The sequence below is a fragment of the Fopius arisanus genome, unplaced genomic scaffold, assembly GCF_000806365.1.
Source record: "Fopius arisanus strain USDA-PBARC FA_bdor unplaced genomic scaffold, ASM80636v1 scaffold00013, whole genome shotgun sequence".
NCBI classification, from domain to species: Eukaryota; Metazoa; Arthropoda; class Insecta; order Hymenoptera; family Braconidae; genus Fopius; species Fopius arisanus.
The window spans coordinates 533,353-558,821 of NW_011887752.1; the positions used below are offsets into that span (position 1 = coordinate 533,353).

General features: G+C 34.7%; 1 protein-coding gene, 1 long non-coding RNA gene and 3 other non-coding genes across 17 annotated transcripts; 3 read left to right on the forward strand and 2 right to left on the reverse strand.

The window, feature by feature from the left end:
* On the reverse strand, positions 1-25,148 carry LOC105263126 (NAD kinase). Of its 13 annotated transcripts, none has more exons than XM_011299125.1 (8): positions 24,568-25,148; positions 21,067-21,105; positions 6,719-6,802; positions 3,853-3,982; positions 3,316-3,613; positions 2,528-2,880; positions 1,821-1,903; positions 1-814 (listed from the first exon to the last, which is right to left on the reverse strand). In XM_011299125.1, exons 1-8 carry the CDS (start codon positions 24,672-24,674, stop codon positions 622-624), a joined length of 1,287 nt encoding a protein of 428 aa, XP_011297427.1. In that variant the 5' UTR covers positions 24,675-25,148; the 3' UTR covers positions 1-621. The 13 variants fall into 13 exon arrangements, with proteins under 13 accessions (XP_011297427.1, XP_011297426.1, XP_011297428.1 ...); XM_011299124.1 differs by lacking the exon at positions 1,821-1,903 and adding an exon at positions 1,690-1,772 and having other exon boundaries at positions 24,568-25,147; XM_011299126.1 differs by lacking the exons at positions 1,821-1,903; positions 21,067-21,105; positions 24,568-25,148 and adding exons at positions 1,690-1,772; positions 7,004-7,220; positions 9,083-9,276.
* On the forward strand, positions 5,338-9,075 carry LOC105263125 (uncharacterized). The gene is made up of 3 exons (XR_891884.1): positions 5,338-5,602; positions 7,249-7,796; positions 8,867-9,075. It is a non-coding gene; the product is annotated as an uncharacterized lncRNA (long non-coding RNA).
* On the forward strand, positions 18,092-18,163 carry TRNAG-UCC (transfer RNA glycine (anticodon UCC)). Its single transcript has one exon. It is a non-coding gene; the product is annotated as a tRNA-Gly (tRNA).
* TRNAG-CCC (transfer RNA glycine (anticodon CCC)) lies at positions 19,238-19,308 on the forward strand. Its single transcript has one exon. It is a non-coding gene; the product is annotated as a tRNA-Gly (tRNA).
* TRNAG-UCC (transfer RNA glycine (anticodon UCC)) lies at positions 22,182-22,253 on the reverse strand. Its single transcript has one exon. It is a non-coding gene; the product is annotated as a tRNA-Gly (tRNA).
* Positions 25,149-25,469: the final 321 nt, after the last annotated feature.

A 25,469-nucleotide genomic window follows, 5' to 3' on the forward strand; every position in this document is an offset into this window, starting at 1 on the left:
TTTCGTAAAAAAATAATTTTATTAAAAAGGCGTATTCATATACGTGATCTTATAAACGTTAACAACTCGATCCAAAGATATCCACAACAATAATAAACAGAGCTATCACTCACAATTACTCTGATAATATACAAAAGAAAATTCTAATAAGTAAAAATACCGGAAAAATAAATCATAATCGACTTTACCCATCATAATAGGCCTAAACGATGCCTTCGCATCTTTTTTCCTCAGAAAATGATCAAAACTATGATTTCACTCTCTCGATAGTGAAAATTATCTAACGTAATTACAGTTTTCATCGATAAACAACGAAATTACAATAACATGAATGATTTTTTAAGTTGAATAAATGAAAGATCTTGCTCCTCTCGGTGTATTTCCTTTCATTGAGCAATAAATATGTCTCTATTGATAGTTAATGGTCGTTTCTCGAAAATATATTGTTCTTTCCACAGAAAGTAAATTCTCTATTTTTTAAAGACTATTTTTCGATTATTTATACATATTTATGCTTTTGATGAATGAATTATTATGATTATTTCGGGGTCATGGGTTTTTTGATCATTTCTCGGGGCGTTTTCGAAGAAATCTGGGTAATTTTACATTTTTTATTTATCCCTAGCTATCACGATCCAATGAGTCGAGGGTGTCATTGCTGGAGGAGTGGGTAAGATCGCTCAATTCGTCCAGATGCTTCTGGCGTTTTCGTACGTTCCAATGCAGACATTCAGCCAATGAATCAAACCAGTCAGTTATTTGATCTGCTGCACAGATACTGGGCACTGGATAGATAGACGTTGTCACTCGCAAACTGGAGAAAGTCATTAGAGCATTATTAAAATGTCCACTTCTGCAGAACATCGGATAAATCTTGAAAGATCTTCATTTCTCATGATCCCTCAAATTTCACAGCCAATTGACATTCATGATTCAGGAATGACTTGAATTTGTTAGCTGGACTTATCGATTGCTTCCACAAATTTTGGCATTCCCTGGTTTATCCCATGTTTTGCATTAATTTAAATGAAATAAATGAGAGAATCAAAAATAGTCAGACTTATGAGATGATACAGAGAGATAGAATAAACCTGCAATTCACCAGGCACCACCCACGTCTCCTCCCATGGCGTATCAACAATTTTTCGATGATTTCTCGATGAATAGGTGTGATTCTGCATGACTATTTTATTTACAAATGAAACTAGCCAATGATATTGCAGAAAGCGCCAGAGACCCAATGATAATTGAGGGGGAAAATTATTATAGAGAATATAACACCTTTAAATATTAATGGATAAAATATTATGCCAAAATATTACAGGAAAAAATTATTACCGGACGGAATATTATGCAGTAAAAATATCTATTGAGTATAGAATGTTATTAATGCCATTGAAATTTATATACATGGACAACCATTGCTGGTATGTAAGGGAATTTTTAATAATGAATTGAAAAACTGTAGTAAATGGGCAAGTAATTATTTTTTTTGTTATTTGGTGCTGTAGTATTTTTTTTATGTCATATTTTGTGTCGTGACGTTTTATCTTATTATATTTTCTCCTGTGATATTTTTTTTACATTTATTTGTTGCATGATATTACGTATTTGTAATATTTAAGGGTGTAACTAATGACCCCTGATTCTGATCAATCAGAATCGATTTTAAGCAATTGTCCGACCAACCTGTCCCCAGCCTGCAGCTCTTGCTGATTACGACCATCGAAGGAAACGTAGGCTGTGTTACGTGCCTGATCACTAGCTATTATCTGAAACGAGAAACGGTCATTTTAATTACTGCAAATTTATTTAGTCACCTGTCACCGTGGAAGAGCTCCTGGCGATTGCGTCCATCGAATGACACCCAGGATGTGTTCCTACTGTCTGGTGATACCGAAATCTGATATTTGCAGAAGAGAAATAATGACGATTGAATCATTCGAAATTGTTTCCAATTTTTGATCATTTTTCTCCAGGAATACGTCTCATTTCATTAATTATCTGAGAAATAATTTACCCTACAAGAAACCTCCAAGGTACTTTTTTGTAGCTGAGAAAATTCTCTGCAAAAAATTGCTTATCATATTTTCCTCTAAATCGTCAGGTTTCCGTGTTAATCACAAAAAACCAGGTGTCATTTGAGACTACCTCAAGATAATAAAAAACAGTATTTTAATTCGACAATTATCTCGAAAACTGTCAGCCGTACGACAGAAACTTGTAGGAACTTTTTTGTAGTCGAGAAACTTTTTGACAAAAAAGTACTTATGATATTTCCTTCTAAATCGGCCAGTTTCTGATATAATGGGGAATAACGAACCAAGTCTCATTTTCAAATACGTAAATAAGCCAAGATAGTTAAAAATAGTATTTTAACTTGATCATTATCTGGAAAACTATGAGCTGTACGAGAGAAACTCGTAGGACCTTGTTTGTAGCTGAGAAAATTCTCCACAAAAAATGTATCTCACTGAAATGCAGTTGTTATATCTCAATGCATTGAAAACAGAATAATTCCACTCACTCTGAGTTCAACACCAGCTGGGACGACGATGGGTCTGAAGGACAACGAGTGTGGACAGATTGGTGTAATCATGATAGCAGGTACTGAAGGATGGATCATACTCGCTCCAGCAGCCACAGCGTACGCAGTTGATCCTGTTGGTGTACTGACGATCAAACCATCACCTTGAACACTCGTCACGTGCTTTCCATCGATAAATAAATCGATATTTGATAGATAAGGTGATGGGCCACGATCTACAACAACTTCGTTGAGGACGAGGAGATTTGTAGGGGGTTTCGTCGGCTGTCCGTCCTCACCCTTTCTCATTATAATGCATCGTAAGCGACTCCTCAGAGTTAATGCAGCATGACCTAAAAGGATAAGTAGATTTTTATCCAATCTTTGCTCTAATATATTGTCAGATTGGTAGTTAGCATTCTTAAATATTAATAGACAGAATGTATTGAATACTATGGGCGGGAATATTATGTCTGATAAATATTATTCGAGAAAATGTTATTAAAATTTTATTAATTTTATTGGAATTTTCTGGGAGTAATTAAAATATTGTATTAGGTACACAGGCTTTGCTGGTGTTTGCAAGAATTTTGTACAAAAAACTATAATAATAAATTCTTTTCTTGATTTGTTTTTGGAAATATATTATGTTTTAGATATAATAAATATAATAATAAATATAAATAAATAAATTGTGAGGAAGTTATATTTAAGGGTGCAAACGTCAGTTGATTAAAGTTAAATCTTCCTCTGATATTTAGTCATCGGAAAAATGAAATGACACTCACCCTCAAGGACATTAGTAACTTGTTCCTGAAAGTTATCAAACTCAAATGGCGTGAGGAAACCGAGAGATCCAAGATGAAAAGCCATGACAGGTGGCACCGATTGTTGGAACAATAGACTGGCATAAAGCAGTGTCCCATCGCCACCGAGACACACAATAAAGTCAATTCTGTCCTGCAAATCATCAGTACCATCTCGAAAAGTCTGGAGTCTATCACGAACACCCTGGAATCTTGGATCCCTCGCCAACGCCGGATCCTCCAAGACAGACGCCTCCACGAAAACCACCATTCGTTTTTCCTGCAATTTTATTAATGCCCGTGAATTTTTAACTATTAATTCATCATCTGCTGCTCTTCGTGGTGGAGTAGTCGTGTGGGAGACATTTTTTTGATAATTCCGCGATCGTAAATGGACTTTCAGGGTATATTTTCCTGGAAGCACTCATTAACTGATAATTTGAGCGTTATGCAGACTGTTGCGTCAGCTCAAACCGGTTTTTTCACTCGTATATTTTCATGTTAACAATGAATTGTTACCTCTATGAGCCATGTGACTAATTGAACAAAGGGCGGGAGCACTGAGGAGTCACGAACTTTTTTTATTACGAGAACTGTGAGGGGCGGCTTGTACCAGGTCAGTCTCTGGGAGGCTGGATCCTGAATGGTCCTGCAATATCAATTCACACAATAATTGTTTATTAATTTTCAATTATGAATAGAAATCTAACTTACTATTAATTTATCGTAAAAATGCATTATCAATTTTTCTTTATCAACATTCAACAGCGAAAGATTGGAGAAAAACAAACTTATAAATTCTTCTACTAATATCTTTCGATTGGAATTCCCATTTGCGGATTGCATTTCGCATAAAAATAGACAGATTTAGATTCTAGAAAAACATTGTCATCAGTTTTATTCGATGCATCCAGCACTTAAACTCTGAAAATTATGGATTTATTCATAGACTAATTCATTTTATTGACCCATTTTATTTCACTCTATTGCAATTCCACGCTTATGTCTCGTCAAATAAGGGCCAAAGTCTACACCATGAGTTTGTTTACCCTCCGGTTAGATTATTACGTCAACCTATAATACAGTATCTACCATTCGATATTTAGTAAACCGACGATATGAAGTAAGACTTAGTGTTTTTCTTATCAGAGCGTTATCCTCACTCGTGTGAGTGCGCCATGAGTCGACAAGTGAATATTTTTCAATATTCATCAGAATAAACACCTATCCCCATTTCTCCTTCTTTCAAAATGATTAACAAATAAATTTCTAATTTTTTCATTATTCCTGTAAACAAAAATATCAAATAGACTCAATTCCACAATTTTTGCTCCCGAAATTATTTCACAAAAATTTGTTTTATGGTGTGTTGTTCTCCAGTGATCGATTTTTTACTTTTCTTTTTCTTGATTATATTGGGAATATGAAATTCGAATAGACCAATTTGCACTCACAAAATTAATGAAATTTACTCACTTGACAGTTCCCACCATTTTTCCAGTTAAAAGATTTGATTTTCGAATGAAATAAAATTTGCGTATTAAATAAAATATGGTGACACCGAGGATTTGATGTTTTCAAATTGATTTTATGAAATTGTTGTTAAATTGATTATTTGAGATCCGCGCGGACCGGAACCGATCATTTTGCGTCTGTGCTGTGTCGGGAGTCGCGCGCATACTGACCGTCTTCGTACCGCTCCGCGTTTTTTAAAACTTCCTTACGATGAAAATTGAATTACGCATGCGTCATAGTCACCGTGCACTCGACTCACTCACAATTAAATCAGTATTGTAATTCCTGATGTTGTCGCAGTGACGAATGTATTCTCAAAACGTTTTTCTATATTTTTTTGGTGTAATAAGTGCTTCCTCCTGCGCACGAAACATCAAAGTTCATGTCACGGGTTCACTGACACGCTCGTCACGGAAAGAATTGTTTTTTTTTTATCACGACCAGAGACAGTTTTTACGGATTTAACTAGCTTTGTTTTCGTTAACGTACATTGTGTCGCGGCTAGCCGCTCCAGTATTGCCCGATTCACTCTAGAGTCTAGATTCTAGACCGTGCGTTCGCTGCTGCAAGCTTGTGGCAACATTACTGCAAGCTTGTGATAACGTTGCTGCAAGCTTGTGGCAACGTTGCGCGGCTCGCGTTTTCATTTGCTGCATAAAGCGCAATTTTGTGGGGAAAAAATGGTTTTTATCTGTGCGTCTATGTTCTTACGATGGGAAAACATTTCTTTAAGTTGTTGAAGCGTATTTTTATGGTGAATAATTTAAAAAATTAATTACAAAATGGTCACTTATCGTTTGCGGTTGACCTTTTTGATTTTGAGATAGAAATTTCAGAAATTCGAGGGATTTAACACGTGTTCAAATAGAATTTCAACGGTTAGATTTTTTTGAATCAGCAGCTCGTTTTACAGCTGATAAACTTTTTGCAGAGACTATCGCGCTACAAATTTTTCCCTCACTCGTATACCCTTTCGGGTTTTTACGATTTGTTCCCTTCTCACCCCCAACCCCCTGTACCGCATTTGCTGAAGGGAGGGAAAATCTCATCTGAGGGAAAAACCTGCCCTGGTACAGTCGTCCTTTTGACAGAGCGCTATAAATTTTTGACCGCCGGTGCCCGGGATCGAACCCGGTTCCTTGGCATGCTAGTCTAGCACTCTAACCGCACGGCCACTACCGTCGGTGACTACCGCGCTACAATTATACCCTTAAAGTATTTTTCATGCGATGAAAATTTTGAAAAAGTGTGGGAATTTTGTAGAAAATACTGATTTATTCGGCGGAAAAGGAAAAGACTGAAGGTTACAACCGATTTTTTCTCATAATTTTCCGTATTACATCCTTCAAAAATGGCAGTCGGTAATTACTGTAGATAAAAATAGATAAAAAATTCAACAAACTTCAAAAGAGCGTTAAACGGCGGGGTGAAACCTTGACTTTTAATAGACCCTTCACAGTGAAAATTATGAAATAAATTGTGGAAAAATATACACAACCTATCGCAGTGATTTAGACTTATGTGGAATTTCTAAAGTGCTTGCATAAAATTCTGCGAAATTTCCAGGCTGCTCAATTTTATAAAAATAAAAATATCCAGTAGCCGATATTATTTACTAAATTTTCAATACCATTTCTTCTATTAACATTTCGTTCTCACATTTTGCAAGTTTTTTCGTTCAACTTTTCGAATTGGGAATTTCAAAAATTGGAATATTGCTTGAATAAAATTGTTAATAACATAAATAAACTGGTAATCTAAAAAATAATATCTAGTAATTTTTCTTTTCGAAGTTTTCCGACTGAAATTCTTCCATTGATTGCGGAAAAAATCGGATAATTTATCAATTGTGAACATCAAGATAACTCACATGACCATCGCAGAATTTTTGAGAATTCTCCCGCATGGCCCAAACTGCTGAATGGGACTAGGTGCGTTGAGACTCCTGGTTCGCCTGTACAAAAAAAAACGAGGAAACATGAGAATTAATTAAAAATTAATGAATGCGCATGCATAAATCATCATAATGAACATCGGAAAAATTACTAGGTCATAAGCGAACCGATTCACGAAGTCTAGATGTAAGTCACGTTTAAGCTTTACACCAAGTTAGAAAAAAAAAACCATGATTCCAAGATCACAGTTCGTTCGATACCTGAGAACCCGATTTTTGTGTCCGTTCTCCAGGGGTACTTTCGCGTCGTTCTCCATGTGATCGAACTCAAAAGTTCCATCGATAAATCCAAGAGCCGAGGCCTCTCGGAGAGGTGACACTTGATCCATTTCAAAGTCCGATATCACAAAATCACCTCAACATATCTTTCAAAAAATACTAAATTCACACTGATGTCACTATCCAAAAGAACGATTGACTAAAATGGATTTTAAAATTATTTAAAGGTGGAGTTGAGATCTGATTGCTGTCGGGGCTATGATGAATACCGAAAATATACAAGACTTGAAGAATATTGATAGTAGCATGAACGTCACGAGAATTAATACAACGAAAAAGCACGTGTACAGGAAAAAAAAAATATCGATTTCCAGGTCAAAGGATCAGACAGTCTTGGAGATGTTGTCTCGATCAGCAAAATCGAGGAACTGAATGGACTCCTCATCCTTGCCGAGTGAAAAGGGAAGGCCTGAAAGGAATCCGAGGTAACTATACACCTGGAATGCAACAATGAAGGGACGTGACGTAGCGAATACCTGGTGAGTCAGCACGAAACAACTTTTTGACCATCGGCTGTTAGAAAGACGAGAAAGAATAGCCCAGAAGGAACAACAGCGATTCCAATAGCTCCTCGCCTTTGATCGCTATTTCGATGAAAACAATTATTTTTATTCTGCTATTTTGAGGGATATTTTAATGACTGGAGGAATAATTTGCCGCGGTAACCTCGAAGGAAGGCCACTTGCTCTCACTGTTTCTTTTCATCAAGGAAGAGGTAAGGTCATGAACGAGTGATGAAAGGAAAATGAAAGGAGCCGAAACACTTGGTATTTTTTTTGGTGATCGGGGGAATTCCTGTAGCTTGGGCGAGTGGGATTGGACAATAGGTGTCTAGGTCAGCAAATCGTTATAATCATCTACGAGAAATCAGAGCTTTAGCTGAAATTCCTGGCATTCCGGTATTATCAAGGTTTTTGGGAGAATCTTTGCCGGATTTTTCAGTTTTATTGTCATTCAATGACGCAAACTCGCGTTATCGTACGCACTGTTGGAAAATTGCACTTGGAACTTCAAGTAACACTTGAATTGATTGATTTTTTATAATCATTAAGCGCTATTAGATTTCGGTGGAAGTCTTCATTAAGGGTTCTGTTAATTTGAAGAATATTATAGGAGTTCTTAATTTTTAGGTCTATATGACACTGAAAACCCGGGGAAATGGGAAATTAGTAATCGATTGAAAATTCTGGTGCATTTTCCGTTGATTTTTTACGATCCGCATGAAAATTCAAGCATTCACTGAACATTCAATTATCATTTTATATTAAAAACCCAATTTTCTTGAATTTTTTAAGACAAATGAGAAATTCATTAATCGTTTTTAATTGAAATTAAATTTTAACTCTCATAATTAAAAATTCAGATGACTTTGTAACCGAAACTGCTAGAAATTTCTTACAGCGAATTGTTTCACGATTTATTCAAACATTTAGTGGGAATCAGAAAAAATATTAACGAATTGCCAAAAAAATCGGTTTCAATAAATTTCCCAGAAATTTTCGTTATTGCATAAACCGGAAAAAGAGTTTCGGAAAATTTTAGACGCAAAAAATTGAATGATTTTTCATTGAATTCGAGTAAAGAGTAGTTTTCTGATTGCGAGATGAAGACTAAAATTTGCAATTTCACACTGAAATGTAATCCAATGGCTGAACCACTCGAAATGATGACTAATCTTCTGATAATTAGAATCAGATAACGTACTGCTATCCTAGACCTGGCAAACAAAACAAACACCGATTTGTGGTCGAATTATTTTCAAATGATGATTGATTTCCCTTTCAGGCATTCAAGGTACTTTCCAATCGATTACATGATCGAATCGACGAGAAATACTAGACGCAGTGATATAACATCACTCCCTCAGGGACATGCAATCCTTTTCGCGATCCTCAGCTCATCGATATTCAATGAATCGACGAGAAACATGTATGCAAAAATCACAGGTTCTTGTATTTCTACCCTGAGGATTAGACAAATCCTGTTGTATTACAGGATTACCTGTTGTAATGCACTAATAAAATATTTCAATCACTTATCAGAGCACTTGGTGGAGTCTGGACAATTCAGATCACACCAGAAATTACGAGTTTCGATTATATTAACCGATTATTTTTTTTCTCGATCAATCTTTTTCTGCTTAGAGGTAAGATGAGGAAAAAATTGTCTGTTGGCGCACGAGACAGACGTTATCGGAGTCGGAGTTACACGCGGAATGACGAGTGCTCCATGACTCGTATCTCGAAAAAGGAAGGGGTAAATTCCTCCCGGTCCTCATGAGATATTTTGGCTCTGTTGGTAAGTACGGAATTATCTCTCCTTTTGTTTATCGTTTATTTGCAATAGTAACACGCTAATGCAAATTACAGACTCCATTTGTTTTTTTAATTTCTAAATTTATGGCGACCTTGACGATTATTCCCGATTTTTTTGGAATTAATTATGAAATTATTCTTGTTTCTCTCTGCCGCTCGAACATTTCAAATTTCATTCAATATTTCGCAAAATTTGGAATTCTTCAATTACATGATTTTTTTTTTTTTTTATACAGAAATTAGTACATTTTTTGTTTAATTAACATTCAATTATCAGGAGTATTACTAATGAATATTATATTATTGATATGAATTAATAAATATTGTTCAACTGCGATGAATATTAATGTAAAAAAATGCTGAATCTGCAGAATTAATTGATGAATGAGAGAAAAACCTGATCTTCTATCTCGAATTATAATGAAAATTGTATGCGCAGTCACAAGATAAATCCTACCAATTGACGCAAAGTACTCATGCACATGATCATGCAATGATACGCCTAGAATTATTGAAATTTACGCGATTTCTTCAATTTAAAATATGAAACGATGTGATGCATGCGTGACACTATCTTCAAGGAGACATCAACTCGGACATGCAAGAGAATCTTATCAATTGTTATAGATAAAAAGCATGTCCTGGCCGCTTCCTCCAGAGAAAAAAGTTATATCGTATTGCCATGAATACGTCGTTTTAGAATTAAAAATTCACGTGGAGATAAAATTAACTGTTTATGTAATCGGGGGAGAATGATAGCTTTTATGCTTGTTGCATTTTTTTTCTGAAGCGTGCATTCGCGGTTTCAAGGGTCCCGCGTGTTTCTGAAGTGGCAATTAGTAATACAATCTTCTTAATAATGGAAATGATATGACATGAGCAAATAATACGGAATATTTCACGAGAAAAGAGAACGCTGGCATAGAAAATTGATATAAAATATTTCCACGGAAAAGATTGGAAAAATAAAAAGCTGTCATTTTTTCCAAATATTCGGTTGAAGGATTTTTAGTAATTTCTTACGATTACAAAAATAATCTTCATATTTTGGCTCAAATTTCTTTGATAATAGATAAATAAATAAATATTTATTAGGTTTTCAGACAGATTACGGGAGGAATGAAAGATTTAACGGGAATTCCGAGTGAAAATCTTAATCAGGTGCAGATAAAAATCGAATCAGGTCGTGTCTGATGTCAGATTAGGAAGTGACATGGCCATCGGAACCGCACCTGATCAATAGTGCAACGACATTTTTAATCAAGACTTGCTCAGGTCGAACAGTTCAGGATTTGATCAAATTATTATCTAAACCGGATGATGGGAATAAACAATAATTAATAGTAGAAACCAAAAAATAATTGGATTTCGTCACTACGATTCACCTATCCTATTAAGCTTCTCTTATCATGTTTCGACAGCAAAATAACGCGAAAATCTCATGACATTTTTCGCTTGTTCCTAAAGATTTAGCAATTGTTGTTTTACCTGGCGTCTGTATCTTCTTCATTCGTGATGTCGACGTTTGCTGTCAACATTTCCATGATTATGACACTGGGATTACAGGAGGAAAATGTGTAGAGGTTAGATGTGGTTTAACCACGAAAATAATTGTCCGACACTAGGCCACGTCGATGCACCAACGCCTGTGCGCAGACGTTAAAGCAATACAAATGCTCATGTGTATTGGTTTCAAATTAAGTAACGAAAACTCAATACGATAGATATTTTTCGATCACAACATTGGATTTCCTTCTGTCATTAAATGTAATTGCAGCTGTGTATTATTAATATGGGGGAAAAAAATGGGAATGTTGTTTTGTTTAATATAAGGAAGTGGCAGATACAGAAAGCAATGTTTGTACTTTTAATATTATTTATTATTATTTATCTATTAGTCTTTAGTCTTTAGTGGTTTTTAGATGTTCCCTTCGGAAGTTCGGGAAAGTGCAACGAGCCTCACTGCCATTTTACACTCTGCACTTGTATATATTTTATTATTATTACTAAATTATTATTATTGCTACAATTGATTTTTACCAGCGAGCGGTGGGTATTAAAAAAATTAAAAACAGAATTAAATTATAAAATGTAGTTTTACGTAAAAAGATTGTCAATCTTCTTTAAAAAAAAATTAAAAATCTATTAGTCTATTAGGAATTGAGTAATTAGGAATTAATTGATGATTACTAAAATTGTGGATCTCATGAAATTTGTGAAATTGAAAATAACTCCTTGCATAAGACTTTGAGTATTTTGCAGTTATCAGGCTATTGCTGGGTTTTGATAGTGAGAGTACTTGCTATGAGTATACAAAAATTAATAGTTATTAATGTTAATAATATATTTGCTATTAGCCCATAGCTTTTTTAGTCCATATTAGTATTTTATAATTTTTCTTAGAACAGCATCAGGATAAGGAGAACTTTTCAGACAGAAATAATGAGGGATGAATAAACAAGGGCCTTTTGGAATATGGGTCCAGAGTGTGAAAATTTTGGTTGCTATGGGTCAGTTGAGCTGGAAAAGTCATAGGGGAATGATATACCTTCTGAGTGCGTTTAATAAAAGTTAAAGTCTGAGCTAAATCCGTTTTTATTATTTGTTAATTCCTGTCCATAATCCGATATTAGCTTCAAATAGATAATCTGTGATTCTTCAAATTCAAGTCTTGAATTTTATTTGGTCTGGGAATAAATAAACAAAAAAAAGAGAAATGTCTGCTACCGAAAGATTCCTCTTGACTTAATTTTCTCTCACATCATCACCGATATTTCCATCAGTATCATTATAAAAATTCCTGAAGTACTTGTGAACCTTTATTGCGCTTGCTTGCATCAACATTATTTTTATCCCGTGAATTATCACCTCAATCTAGTGCGAGCAGGTGAAAAACACCAACTAGAACGAAAAGAGAAAGGATACTAAATTCTTACGAAATACATTCGACCTAATAAAACCTTGATCTGGCCCTTTTCCCAAGAGCTCCACTATTCTAAAACAATCCATAAAACTTCAAGCCAAAAATAAAAAAAAATTAAAAATTCAATAACAAAAAAGTTGTCAATTGAAATTGACATCAAACTCACAAAATAAAAAATGCAAATGACATTGTAATTGAGCAATCCATTAAACTCTAAAATAAAAATCATGTTCCGTCAATTTTTATCTGAAATTCACGAGAAGAATATCAATAACAGCTTCGGATTTTTGATTTCTGTCTTGACCTACGACATGCGGAAATTTTACGTAACGTACAAAATTTTTTTGCCCATAAAAATCGCGTAACAGATCAATAAAAAATAAATGATAATTCTCCAACTCACGGCCAAGTGCCGGATCGTCTCCTCCTTCGGCCCTCGGACTCATCGCAATAATCCGCACCCTCGGGAATTCCATTCCATTCCCGGAATTCCCCGACGCTCCTCCTCCGTGATTTAATGTCCCTCATCTCCGGCGATTCACTTCCACCTCCTGACCCCCATAGAATCCACTAAATCCCACGATAATTCACCGATTTCCATTCATCGCGTCATCAAACAGGAAACTATCGATTTCAAATAATCAGTTTCCGCCGCCGAAGGTCAGATGGCATTGATCGCGACTTCCAAATACATGATCGATAGTTTTATCGATCGGTGCGTGTCAAAATCGTGGGTTTCACGTGCCACACTGACTTGTCACTTGAAAAAAAAAATCACCACTCCGATTTAAATCGCTAATTTTACCGACAGACACGAATTAATTTTCCTTAATCAATAACACTTGTCGGCTCTCGCACTTGCGATTTTTGCTACCGAAAATGGATTCTCACGACTTCTTTTTGCACCGAAGAAGAATGAATGGTCTTGTCTACTGAGAATTGTCAATCTCTGGGATTGAGGTATGAATTGATTTGAATGTTTATGAGCTCTGGTATCAGTGACGGCCGCAGCTGTATTACTGAGGAGAACGAAATATATTCAAACCAGCTGTGGCATGACTCGCATGAGGGGCAACGAGCTCACAGCAATTCTGCCCCATCTATCCCCCCCTTTTTCCTCAAGCACTTGCCTATGGCGGCAATCATTATGATAATGCTGCGATGACACAAAAAAAATGAAAGCGAAATTCCATGCACCAGTTGGCTGAGATTACAAGTGTCTAATCGCTTTGTTTTCTTTTTCTGATTTTTGTGAGGATTGGATCTCTTAGAAAGTTTGAGTTGTTTTTTGGAAGAGCTTTTTCATCGAGCATCAATCCCGGTAATCATTAAGATTATGTGATGATAAAAAAAATGAGGAAAATTCCATGCACCAGCTGATCGAAATTATGAACGCTCTAAGAGTTTTCTTCTAATTATTTGTGAGGATAAGATTTTCTTAGAGAGTTCCCGTGGTTTTTTGGGGAAGAGCTTTTTCCTCAGGCACTTGTCTATGGCGGAAATCATTATGATAATGCTGCGATGGCACAAAAAAACGAAAGCGAAATTCCATGCACCAGTTGGCTGAGATACTGAACATTCTGATCGCTTTCTTTCTTTTTTTCTGAGTTTTGTGAGGATTGGGTTTCTTAGAATTATATGTATTTTTCGAGTCGATTCCGTAATCGGTAAGCGAACGGAAAGTTTTGGAATTTTTCCTAAACGAGAGAACGTACCGCGCGCAAGCGCGCGAGTATGAAACGATTTCTGTAGGAGAGTCATGACTTTGTAATCTCGCGCCACTTTAGGCGGACCAATAAGAATCTCGGCTTCATGATTTCGAGATTTTCGAGATAATCGATTGTGTCAAGCGTGCACATTTTAGAATAGGACGAGAATCCGTACGGCGCGTAGGCGCGCGGGTATTAAAAGATTTCTGTAAGAGAGTTATGACTTTGTAATCTCGCGCCACTTTAGGCGGACCAATAAGAATCTCGGCTTCATGATTTCGAGGTTTTCGAGATAATCGATTGTGTCAAGCGTGTGCTTTTTAGAATAGGATAGGAATAGGAGTATTGTTCTGGGGATTTTTTTAGACAGAACAAAAACCACTCAAACGTTCTACGAAAATCCAAAAAACTCACACACTTACAAAACGTAAACAAAACTCTCAGAACCCTCACAATTGGTTGAAATTACGAGCACTCCAAAAATTTAATTCACTTTTTTTGTGAGTCTTGCATTTTTTTGGGGAGGATTTCCTTAAAAATTTCGAGTTCCTTTCTTGAGAGAACTTTTTCCTCCAGTACTTGTCCATGACAGTAATCATTATGACAACGTAATTGCAATAACGAAAAACGGAGCGAAATTCCACACGCCAATTTAGATTACAAGTGCTGTAACATTTCCTTTACTTTTTCATTTTTTTTATTGTGTGTTTTGAGAAATTTATGTGAATTTTTCTCGGTGTAAAATGAATCCCTTTAGATTGAGATTGAGGTTTTGAGCGCAAACATCCGCACTAAGTGAATTTCTCAAATTCAGTTAATATTATTGGGGTAAGAAGGGAAGAAGCCAATTGGTTTTTAGGGCATTGAGAGTGAAATTGCTCGATGATTGAACTATTCATGTGGAGGGAAAGTGATTGAGCATTAGAGCCCATTGAAATGGAAACGGATGGCCACACGTTGTCCTACAATATTGATGTCAACAGAATAGGCCAGTTGTATTGATTATAAGTGTGCTCACGCCCTTTCCTTGAAAGTGTCTCTTCTATCCGAACAACGATGAACAGCTACGCGTTGACCTCGTGTAAAATCGATACCGTTATCGTTAACTACGTTTTGACCGTGTGGTATGCATTACCGTCGCACTAAAAGTCTAAGAAATTACACGAGGAAAAGTCGTTTTGGGTCTCAAAATTTTCACGAAGGCCCATTTTGACCGATTTATTAAGATTTTTTTTAATCAAGTTTTTTTTTATTCAACAGAAATTATTTACATTATTTACACACCTTAAAAAAATTAGTATAAAAAAACAATGGTTACTCAATAATATTAATTACAAAAGAAAAAAAACATTATGGACTATAGAGGCTCTCGATTTTTATCGTTATTTGTCATAAGCTATAATATTTATTAAGATCAAACTGTTCAAAATGCCCGAGGAATAATTAATAATTAATGGAAATAATTAATCGGTTAAGAATGTTCTGCAAATTCGTTATATTCATCGCAATTAATTTTCAATGAATGTTTTAATGCGTTAATTAGTTGAAGTAATAGCCATAGAAAATTATTATATCGTATTTGATTTCATGAATGAATATTAAATTGTTTAAACAAATTAATGGAAAACAAATTTCAGTCAACCGTCATGAAGGTTTTACCGTCGTTTTATCTGCTTCAGTAGTAAATTTTCAAAATTTCAACACAATTTTAGATTTTTTAATATATTTACAGAAATTTTTATTCTCACTATAAAAGGACGTGTTAATTGATAACTTTGATAATTAATAACTACGAAACGGTGTTCTGAATCAATCTCAAATTTTATACAAACATTCGTTATCGTTTCAAAAATATTGTCGAAATTTCAAGCAATTTTTATATCTTTACCAATATATGCAAAGCGATCTTATCGGAAAAATTAGATTTTAGAAAAAAGTCGCTTTCCTCTCCCAAAAATCCTAGACTTTTTTTTACCGATTTTTTAAGGTTTTATTATTTTTTGTCAAGTAAATATACGTTGAAGCAATCATTGGTTACTGGATAAATTTTATACTAAAAACAATAAGTCACTTTCCTCCCCAAAAACCCTAGATCGGCCTCTGAGCCGCGACCGATTTTTTTTTTTTTAATATTCACTTTTCCGACGAGAAATTCAATCGGAATCTATTCAATAATCCCTAAAAACTTGTCTTCTGGTGCCATAATCGATGAAAGCCGACTGTTAAGGTTGTTGTCGCGCGACAGTCTCTGTAAAAAGATTATCCGCTGTAAAACGGGCCCGTTTAGAACACAATCTTTTAGCGGTATATAGTCTCACTTGATTGATTGCATTGTGCATGGATAGCTAAAGCATAACTATATATTTTCCATATTAACTATTTTCAATTATATAAATTTATGAATTTCCGATAATTATATTCCGTAAACCAAACGGTCAATCGATTTGATTTTTTTTTCTGTATTTCCTCCCACGATGTATATTCCACGTTTTTTTTATTTCTGAAACTGTCGAGCCGTTGATTTTTAAAAAATTCTAATCGGCAAAACTCCATTTAAACACGTGTTAAATCACTCGAATTTCAAAAATTTATATCTCAAGTTCAAAACGGTCAATTGCAAACGGAAAAGGCTCATTTTGTTGCTAATTTTCCAAACTATTCACCATAAAATTTTTAACGAAAACTGTCGAAAAAAAATTCTACGCGACAACAACCTTAATACATTGAGAGTAGCCTCCAGCAAAAAAAAGGATAGATATACTCATCGAAACAGCACCCACTGTTACATGTACTAAATATATTCAACAGTTGGCGCCACATATATTGAACTCATTACTCCGCAAAACCAGTTATCGAGTAACTGGTGTGATACTGATGCATGAAAAAGTTAACAGAATTTCTTCCATGATTGCGAAATCCTTCATGACGAAAAATCGTTGCATCCTCGGATCTCATTGAGAGTAAATCACCCACTGCGCCATTATATATTTCAAAATACCAAATCACATAAATATATATCACAGAAAAATTCAGGGTTTTCTTTAAAAAAAAACGATTCAATCATTTCCTAATTTTTTTCTCATTCACAATATCTTTTTTAAGAGAATTGATGGTAAATTCCAGCACCACCCTTCACAACATTTTTCCTGACTCATAATTTGCGACCTAGGTTTCACCTTTGAATTTATATACTTCAAGTCACCTCATCTGAAATAGGATATGTGCTTGTGTAGGTGCACGAGACTATTCATCTTCTCCTCCGTTCTAGAGGTATGAATTAATAATATTTATAAATCATTGATGTATTTTTTATAAATTCTAACACGCAAGATATGATTTTTCATTGGAAATCATACCACTGGCTAGCGTTACTCAGGGTTCGCAACGGGGATACAGCTAGTATATGATCTGGTCTCAGATATGATTACACATGATCCAAAGATCATATATGATCTGATGTCCATCTTCACCTAATTGGGACCGACGGTATTTTCAATCAGATCGCCCTTAGGTACGATGTTGGTTGGCTAGTCAAGGTGTCAAATAAATTTTATTAAATATTGATGTCCTTTAATGAATTAATTAAAACAAAATTGTCGACAGAAGTTGGATCGAAATTTTGCAGAACTCTGTCAATTCTGCCCGATGCCCATTAACACGAATTTTTTGACAATGACCTTGTCGCAATAATCGGAGCGCATAATTTTTTTTGAGTAAAAAAAATCAGATCCTAGATAAAAAGTAAAAATAGTCGCTTGATTAACGCCTGCGAGGGGTTTTTGTCTGTTTTCTCTTGTCCTACTTGTCGTGGAAGAAATAATAGAGAATAAAGACAGTAAAATATTGTTCTCTAGATTTTTTGGCCGATTTCTGAAATTCGAGGTCTTAACACTCGGGTGTCATAGCCGTTTGACTTTCTACGGAAAAAGAAACTTTGGACTTTCTCGTGGAAGGATGTGATGAATTCGTCAATTATAGTCGCGAATTCCTCGGGATTACGAGACGGATCTCTGGCAGGCATAATTTCCAGTTGATTTGATTACGTTTTCAGAAAGTGCAAGGTGCGATGGTGGTGTAATGGTCAGCATAGTTGCCTTCCAAGCAGTTGATCCGAGTTCGATTCTCGGCCATCGCATTATTTTAACAATTTAAAATATATTTTTTTTTACTTCAGCAGTTCTAAACAATTAAAATTCAATTGTGAAGAGATTATATATGATTGGGAGGATAGCAATGACACTATGCGAATTACTTGGAAGCATCCTATTTACAAAAATGTCATGATTAAATATTTTAACTATTATTTAACGATTTATTATTTCAATGTTTAGTGCACCATTGTTCGGTAATATAATGGAAAAGAAGATTAGGATCTTTGAAGAGATGTATTACATTTTTTGTAATGGGTTTACTATTGTATGTTTTTGAATTAGTGCGTGGGGGGTAATTTAGAATTGAAATAGTAATTACCAGTGTTTTTTCTACTGCATTCTAATTTAGTGAATTTAAGTGATAATTGAAAATCTCACTTCCTTCCGCTGATAATTCCCCGCAAAAAGGAAAAAGAACACTTGAAGAGAAAAAACATAATGAAAACAATTAGAGTTTTTTAACATTTTGAACAACAATTTTTTCCATATTATTTTTTTACATTAATATTGAGAAAGTCATGAATCATATGAATGATTTATTATTCAATAAATGAATTAAGATCTTGATTTTCAATTATTATTCTTTTTATAAAAAATATATTGTGGAATTTCGACAATGAAAATTCCGATTGGTAATTATCACATTTTGATGATAATAATTATTAATATAATTAATAATTTAAATAATTAATAATAGTTGAACTGAAGTTTAAATATTATTATTCAATTTGCGAAATTTCTAAAAATGTAAAAAATCAGAAAAAATTGTTAAGAACAAAAAATTGACAAAAACAAAAATGCAATTATTCAACAAATTATCACATGAAGAATCATTCGAGATGAAAAAAAAAATCTTCATTCCTACTATTCCAATTATTATTCTGTATCGAATAATCCAAATAGCGAATTATAATTTATAATTAATTTTCACTGCAATCTTCCCAACAATTTTGAATCGGATAACTAAAATGCACCTAGTTTTCGCAATCTTAAGAATTCTCAGTCAAGATATATTACAGTTAGATAAATGAGTGTAAGAAATAATATCATTTTAGGTTGCACTGCTGGTGTAGTGGTATCATGCAAGATTCCCATTCTTGCGACCCGGGTTCGATTCCCGGGCAGTGCAGAATTTTTTTTCTTTTTGCCCCCCAAAGAAAAAAAAAACGTACAATTTTGCAGTAATCACCGATAAACCAATTACTCACGTCAACAAAATAATCGTTTTTCCTCGAAACTGATATGGAATATTTCATAATACCTGCTGGTATGACTGATTAGTACTGATCTACTCCGCTGAGCTGATCTAAAAAGCAATCTGTTCAGGAGCTGCATCACTAGACTGATTCGTTTTTTGATTAATCAAAAGAATAACGACTGATAAAAAACTATATTTCGCCTCACACTGGCCGCGAACCCGTAGATAACCCTTACTCAGCATTACAATTATAAAAATTGAACTCTCCCACCACTCGGTGAAATAAACAGTACAATAAAAATAAAATCAATTCCTACTAGAATCAATTCTCCAGACCCAAATGGTGGCAGATTAATCTCTAATAATTACATGCTGCATTGCAGAATTGCTTAAACGATTCAAATTCCACACGATTTGTACAGAACCAATTGCTCGAGTGCTCCAACTCATACTGAAATAAAAGGTTCAGCTACGTAATTCAAGAGACATCTACCAGTCTGTAATCTCAAATGGATGCGATAAGAATATTGCCAAGTTTTCTTCAAACACCGGCACGATTTTTCACGATCATCCCAGTGATCTGTAGAGAAATCGATCGAAGGCGCATCGATACATTAAATTATACAAATTAAATATCGATACATATCGATAATACTCCAGTAAACGAATGCTTTCGTCGAATTCAATTCAAAATTCTGTCCTGATCAATCAATAATAATTATTATAATAATTATTATTAATAATAATCTGCAACCCTTCCTTTTAATCTCATTTAAACTTTATACATTGTAATTAATTAGTAATTAGAGAGAGAAAAATTTTTTCATATCAATTAATTAAAAATTCTGTCCTAGTCAGTTAGTAATAGTGAATAATTCGCAAGTCTTCAATTTTTTCTGTCATTGATTTTGAAGTAGATAAACCCGACACTCCAATTATTCGCACGTCACGAGCAATTGAAAATCGATTGCTAATTGTCTTGATTGTTTATTAATAGCAGAGTGTGTCAAAATATTTCAAATGCGCTTATTAATACATATCATCCTCGAAGTAAAAAGAGTGGAGTGTAAAAACTAGTCTAAAAGCCGTGATATTGAAAGCGTCAATACGACTATTTAAATTTAACAGGGAAAATCAGTGATCGATAATTATCGAATTATTAATTCAGATGCTTACCATGTGGAAAGATCCTCCATGGAATGAAAACCACTGCTGCCAGATGGCGATAAAGACATTATTAAATTCACTAATTGTTTTTTGTATCGTGGACACACCTCGACTGGTCTTCGAGCCAACTTTCGTGTTTGTCCTACCCTTATGTTTTTCTGTGATGAGCAACTCTCGCAATATATTACGTACGCAATGTAAGTCTTACAGGCATTTGTATTGGTTTGAGAAAAGTGTGTCACCAGACGTGTCCCCATCAACAGAAAGTCGAGAGTTATTTATTAAACCGAACGAACATTACCTGTTTTTATTTTAAATTTTTATCGTAATGAGATAATTTCATGATTTTTCTGGTGATTAATTTGTTAACACAGATAATTTAAGGCAATTACATTGTCATTTATCGACTGAGCATGCAGATGCAGCGTAATGAGCGTAATTTACGGAAAGACATGCTTGATGCGCCATCTACGTGCAAATTAACAAACCAAATGCAAATGGTTTTTTTTTTAAATTGTTTACCTTCGGGGCTCGACCTGCTCAACTGTTAACTCCGAGCAGCTTTAGACAGAAAAGAAAATGATCGTTAGTTTTGAATAGTTTAGTGTGATTTTTTATTTTTTTTATGATTCTTCCCGGTTTGCGTGGTGAATGCCAAAAATATTTGTTGTTCAATGTAATAAACTAATTTAGATTGGAATTTTGGAAGATGGGAGTGGAGATCAGTGTCAGATTTGAGGAGATTAATGTTTTTTGGAATTGCTCCAATTTTATTGGGGAAATATATTATGAGTTCCGGGGTATTATTGTTAGATTTATGAATTGGAATCATTCATCGCTGAATTTCTTGGGAATGAATTTGACTTTTGGCGCATTTTTTTAACCTCCTACCTGTTAAATGACGCGAAATGTGGAACGGAAATTTTACGGAACTATTACGGAATTTTTTCGGAGCGTTTTATAATCTTCATTGATTTATAATCTTCATTTCCCTCTGCGCAGAGAAAAATTCTCTTTGAATTTATTTGTTACATCCAGAAGAATAGTTATTGCAATAACATTTCGATCGAGCATTAACTAAAAATAAAAAAAAAGTTTGCACTGTTGCCCATTTACTAAAAACATGACTTCTGGGTCAAGGAAAAAGATATCTCGATCATTTTTTTATAATCGCTGTAAAAGTCGGATGATATGGTTATCATAATTGTTATTATTGTTAATTTGGCGCATGCCAGTGATACATGTTCTGCTTTTTTAAATTATCATCTGATGATTTCAAAGGTCAAGCTGTCGGTTAAGAACGAGATTGCGGTCTTCTTTCATAACTTGAGGGGAAGTAAAAGGAGACAATACATCGTAGATTACAACTTGTATCGCCCTGACACATTTAGGACAACCCCATGAAAAATCATATAAAAAATATATAATACCATGTATGTACTAGATGAAAGTGCTGCATATATTTCATTCCCAAAGGCAATTCTTCCCGCTATTTTTATACCTAGACATTTTTCTCTACACTGAGAAGAAAATGGTTCTGGCAAAATAATTCAGTCTATAGATTTTTGTCGTCGGCCAATTTACAGGGCAAAAATCATTCTTTTTCTCTGTGTGTTGGAAAAATAGAAAAAAAAATGTGCGATGGCCGGGAATCGAACCCGGATCAACTGCTTGGAAGGCAACTATGCTGACCATTACACCACCATCGCACTTCTTGGAAATTCATTATTATAATTTTCTCACACGTTTTCGCGAATTTATGGATAAAAAACCGGTTTTTATAATTGCAATAAACAAAACAAGGTTCAATTTAAATTCGATGAAATCTATCAAATGGCTGTCCGCATGAAAAAGGCCCACTCTAGCGATTCTAGTTCTGGAGATATTCGAATTTTTCTCATAGGAATAAAAATCGTTTTTTTTTTATTGTCTGAAACTCAACTAGAACTCTTCCTACGTCTAATAAGGCGTGTTGCATCTTCTTATCTCAACGATAAATAAATTATTTTCACTTTTCGTTTCCCAAATATTCAACTTCAAACCTTCACAAATCCGTAATTTTTCAACGTAGGTCCGGCTAAAAATCAGCCAGGATGGCCCTGAGTCAGATAAGGGCTAGCCATGGGAAATATAAGGTGCGCCTTTCAGATTTACCAAGTGGACAAGTAATCAGGACCTTGGTCAGCTGCTATCAGGCCTACCTGCTAAAGTTGGCCCTAAGTCTAGTTTTCAAGGCCATGGTCAGGAAATCGTAGAGCTCTCCTGATGATGCTAGCCTGACTCGAAACTGATTAGACCCTTATCTGCTTATCATAAGGACAGAGTAAACCATTTCAAGACCTGATAATATTGGCCAGATGAGAACTTCCGCCTACCATTGCATTTCAGTCCTGATCTCGCCGCCTTATTATAAAGACCTAGTGAGACGCCTGACAAAATTTCCTCTGGGGATGATCCTGGCTGCATATGAACACCGTAGGCCTTTTTTGTGCGGACGGACACGAATATTTAATTTGAAATATACAAATATTCTTGGGGAAGTCGTTTCACTGGTTTTATTTTGAAATGAGGATAACTCGTGTGATTAAAAGTCGGAAACGAAAAGAGTTTATCATGTATTCCCGCAATGATTCATATTAGAATGAATTTCCACATTTCTCTTCTATTTTTAATATTATTCTTCATTATTTGTTAATCTCTGAATTGATTTCATAAGATTTGCCACTAATTGATTCCACATTTAATTTAATTCCCCAACATGTTTGGGGAAGCAAATATATAATAAATGTAATAAATAATCAATAGGAATATTGAGATAGAAATCAGTTCCACTATTTGGGAATGAATGATTATTCAGAGTTATGCGATTTTTTTCTAAGACTTCTTGATATAAACTCTGACTTTTATCTACATATTCTGCTGCATATTCATTTACGTGATGATACTTATCACAGAAGTTTTAATTTCATGTACATCATCATATTGAAGTAATTTTATATGTATCATTCACACGTGGCAATGAATTCGCACTAACAGCGTTTGTCTATCTTTTCCTACAAAATGCTAATAGACGGTAAATTTAGTAGAGTAAATAGTAGTTGGTAATTTCTACGAGGAAATTCAAGTTCACACGATTTGTTGCACTTCCGTTGTACGGACCCAGCTCATTAATTACGGAAATTTATTGTAATAATGTTTGACAACCTTTCAGCCAAAATCCACATTTTTTAAATATTTTCCTGGCAAATTATTGATGGGATTGACGTGAAAAAATATAGCGATTGGTCATCGTTTTTAAAAGTTTAGAAAAAATGCAGGAAAATATTCACTCCACCTTCGTGAGTCATTAAACAATGACAAAACGCCAAACGTTATATTTTTTCACGTCAATCCCATCGTGAGTTTGCATAAAAAATTTTTTTTAAATGTGAATTCTGGCGGAAGGGTGTACATTCTTGATGCTCATTCACACTTGTGTCGATTATTTGACGATAAACAAAGAGAGATTTGTAATTATTGCTACTGCAACAATAATGTTGAAGCGATCAGTTCAATGTCCATGGAGACACGATTTGTTGAGTCATGTTTGATAACTGAGGCTTGAAGAACTGTATTAAAACATTTCTCGCATTGAATAAAACATTTCATAGAATCTATGCAAAATATTTACGAAAAAAACATTTCAATTCCGTAAGGATTCCATAACGATTTTTATCTTCATTTCACCCAATATTTTTTGCTCCTATTCACAAAGTGCCCATAAAAGTAGGATAAAAATAAATACTTTATATAAATTAAACCGAAGGAAAATTAATGGAATTATCGATATAAATCTTTTTGTAATAAAATAAAATGAATTGTGATATTCAATTTAAAAATACTGAGGGAATGAAACAAATTAATACTGAAATGAAAAAGATGAATACAATGTTTTCCATGCATGGGCAATGGTTCCTTGAAATTCAGAAACATTGACATTTAAAAGTACTGACCAAAAAAGGAAAAAAGATTGGATAAACTTACTCGAATGGTCTTTCCCTTCCTCTCAAACGACTAGCTGGTGTTTTCTTCTCACTCTTGATTCCAAGGTTGACAATGGCTTGGGCCAACTGAAGACTCTCCTCATCCATCTCAAGATCACAATAATTTGAATCAGAAAAAAATCAAATCAAACGAGACACCGGATAAACCGCATGTAAACCGGACGAAATAATTTCTATATTGCGTGTTAAACCTTCGACACTTGAATGTTCACTGATCGGATGAAGTCAGCGTTTAACCTCTCACCAGTGTCTCCCCTTTTAATGCAAAATGCCTTTTAAAGAAAACTAACGTATGTGGAAGTGACATGGAGACACGAATAGACGCACCTTTGCCACTGCTTAGTCGAAAAATGTGGGAACACGAGGTGAAAATTCTCGGAGGGGGAAAAAAAAATGAAATGGGGGGAAGTACTCGGGGAAACGCGGGATTCAAAGGACAATTTGAAATTGAACTTCAACTTCGGTGATTGAGTTTTTTCTTGGAGTCATTGAGAATAATTGGCAATGGCACTTGACTGGCACGCGTAGATTTTTATTAATTTGGGGAGGGGAGATATTGTTTTGATGGAGTGGTGGGTTAGGCTCAAGGCTCTGGAGCACGCCGATCAGCTGATTGCGGTATACGTCACAGAGAGGTGGGGGGAGGTTGATAATGCAGATTTCCACATAATATTTCCTGATTTTACTACTGCTGATTACTCTAATCCCTCATTTAGTTATTTCTCTATTTGCAGTGCGATAAGTGGAGAATATACAATTACTTCATCGGAATCGATTAATTGAAGACGAAAAAATATTGAAAAATATGCAATTCAGTGTTGATTGAGATAAATAAATAATGTAACACTCGATTTAACGTCAGAATGAGATAGATTTATTAAC

Coding starts and splice junctions, on each gene's coding strand:
- LOC105263126 (XM_011299125.1), bottom strand. CDS start 24,674: ATGGATGAGGAGAGTCTTCAGTTGGCCCAAGCCATTGTCAACCTTGGA. Junction 1,904..2,527: donor CAGCTGGTGTTGAACTCAGA/GTGAGTGGAATT, acceptor TGCAAATATCAG/ATTTCGGTATCACCAGACAG. Junction 815..1,820: donor GAGCTCTTCCACGGTGACAG/GTGACTAAATAA, acceptor GACTTTCTCCAG/TTTGCGAGTGACAACGTCTA.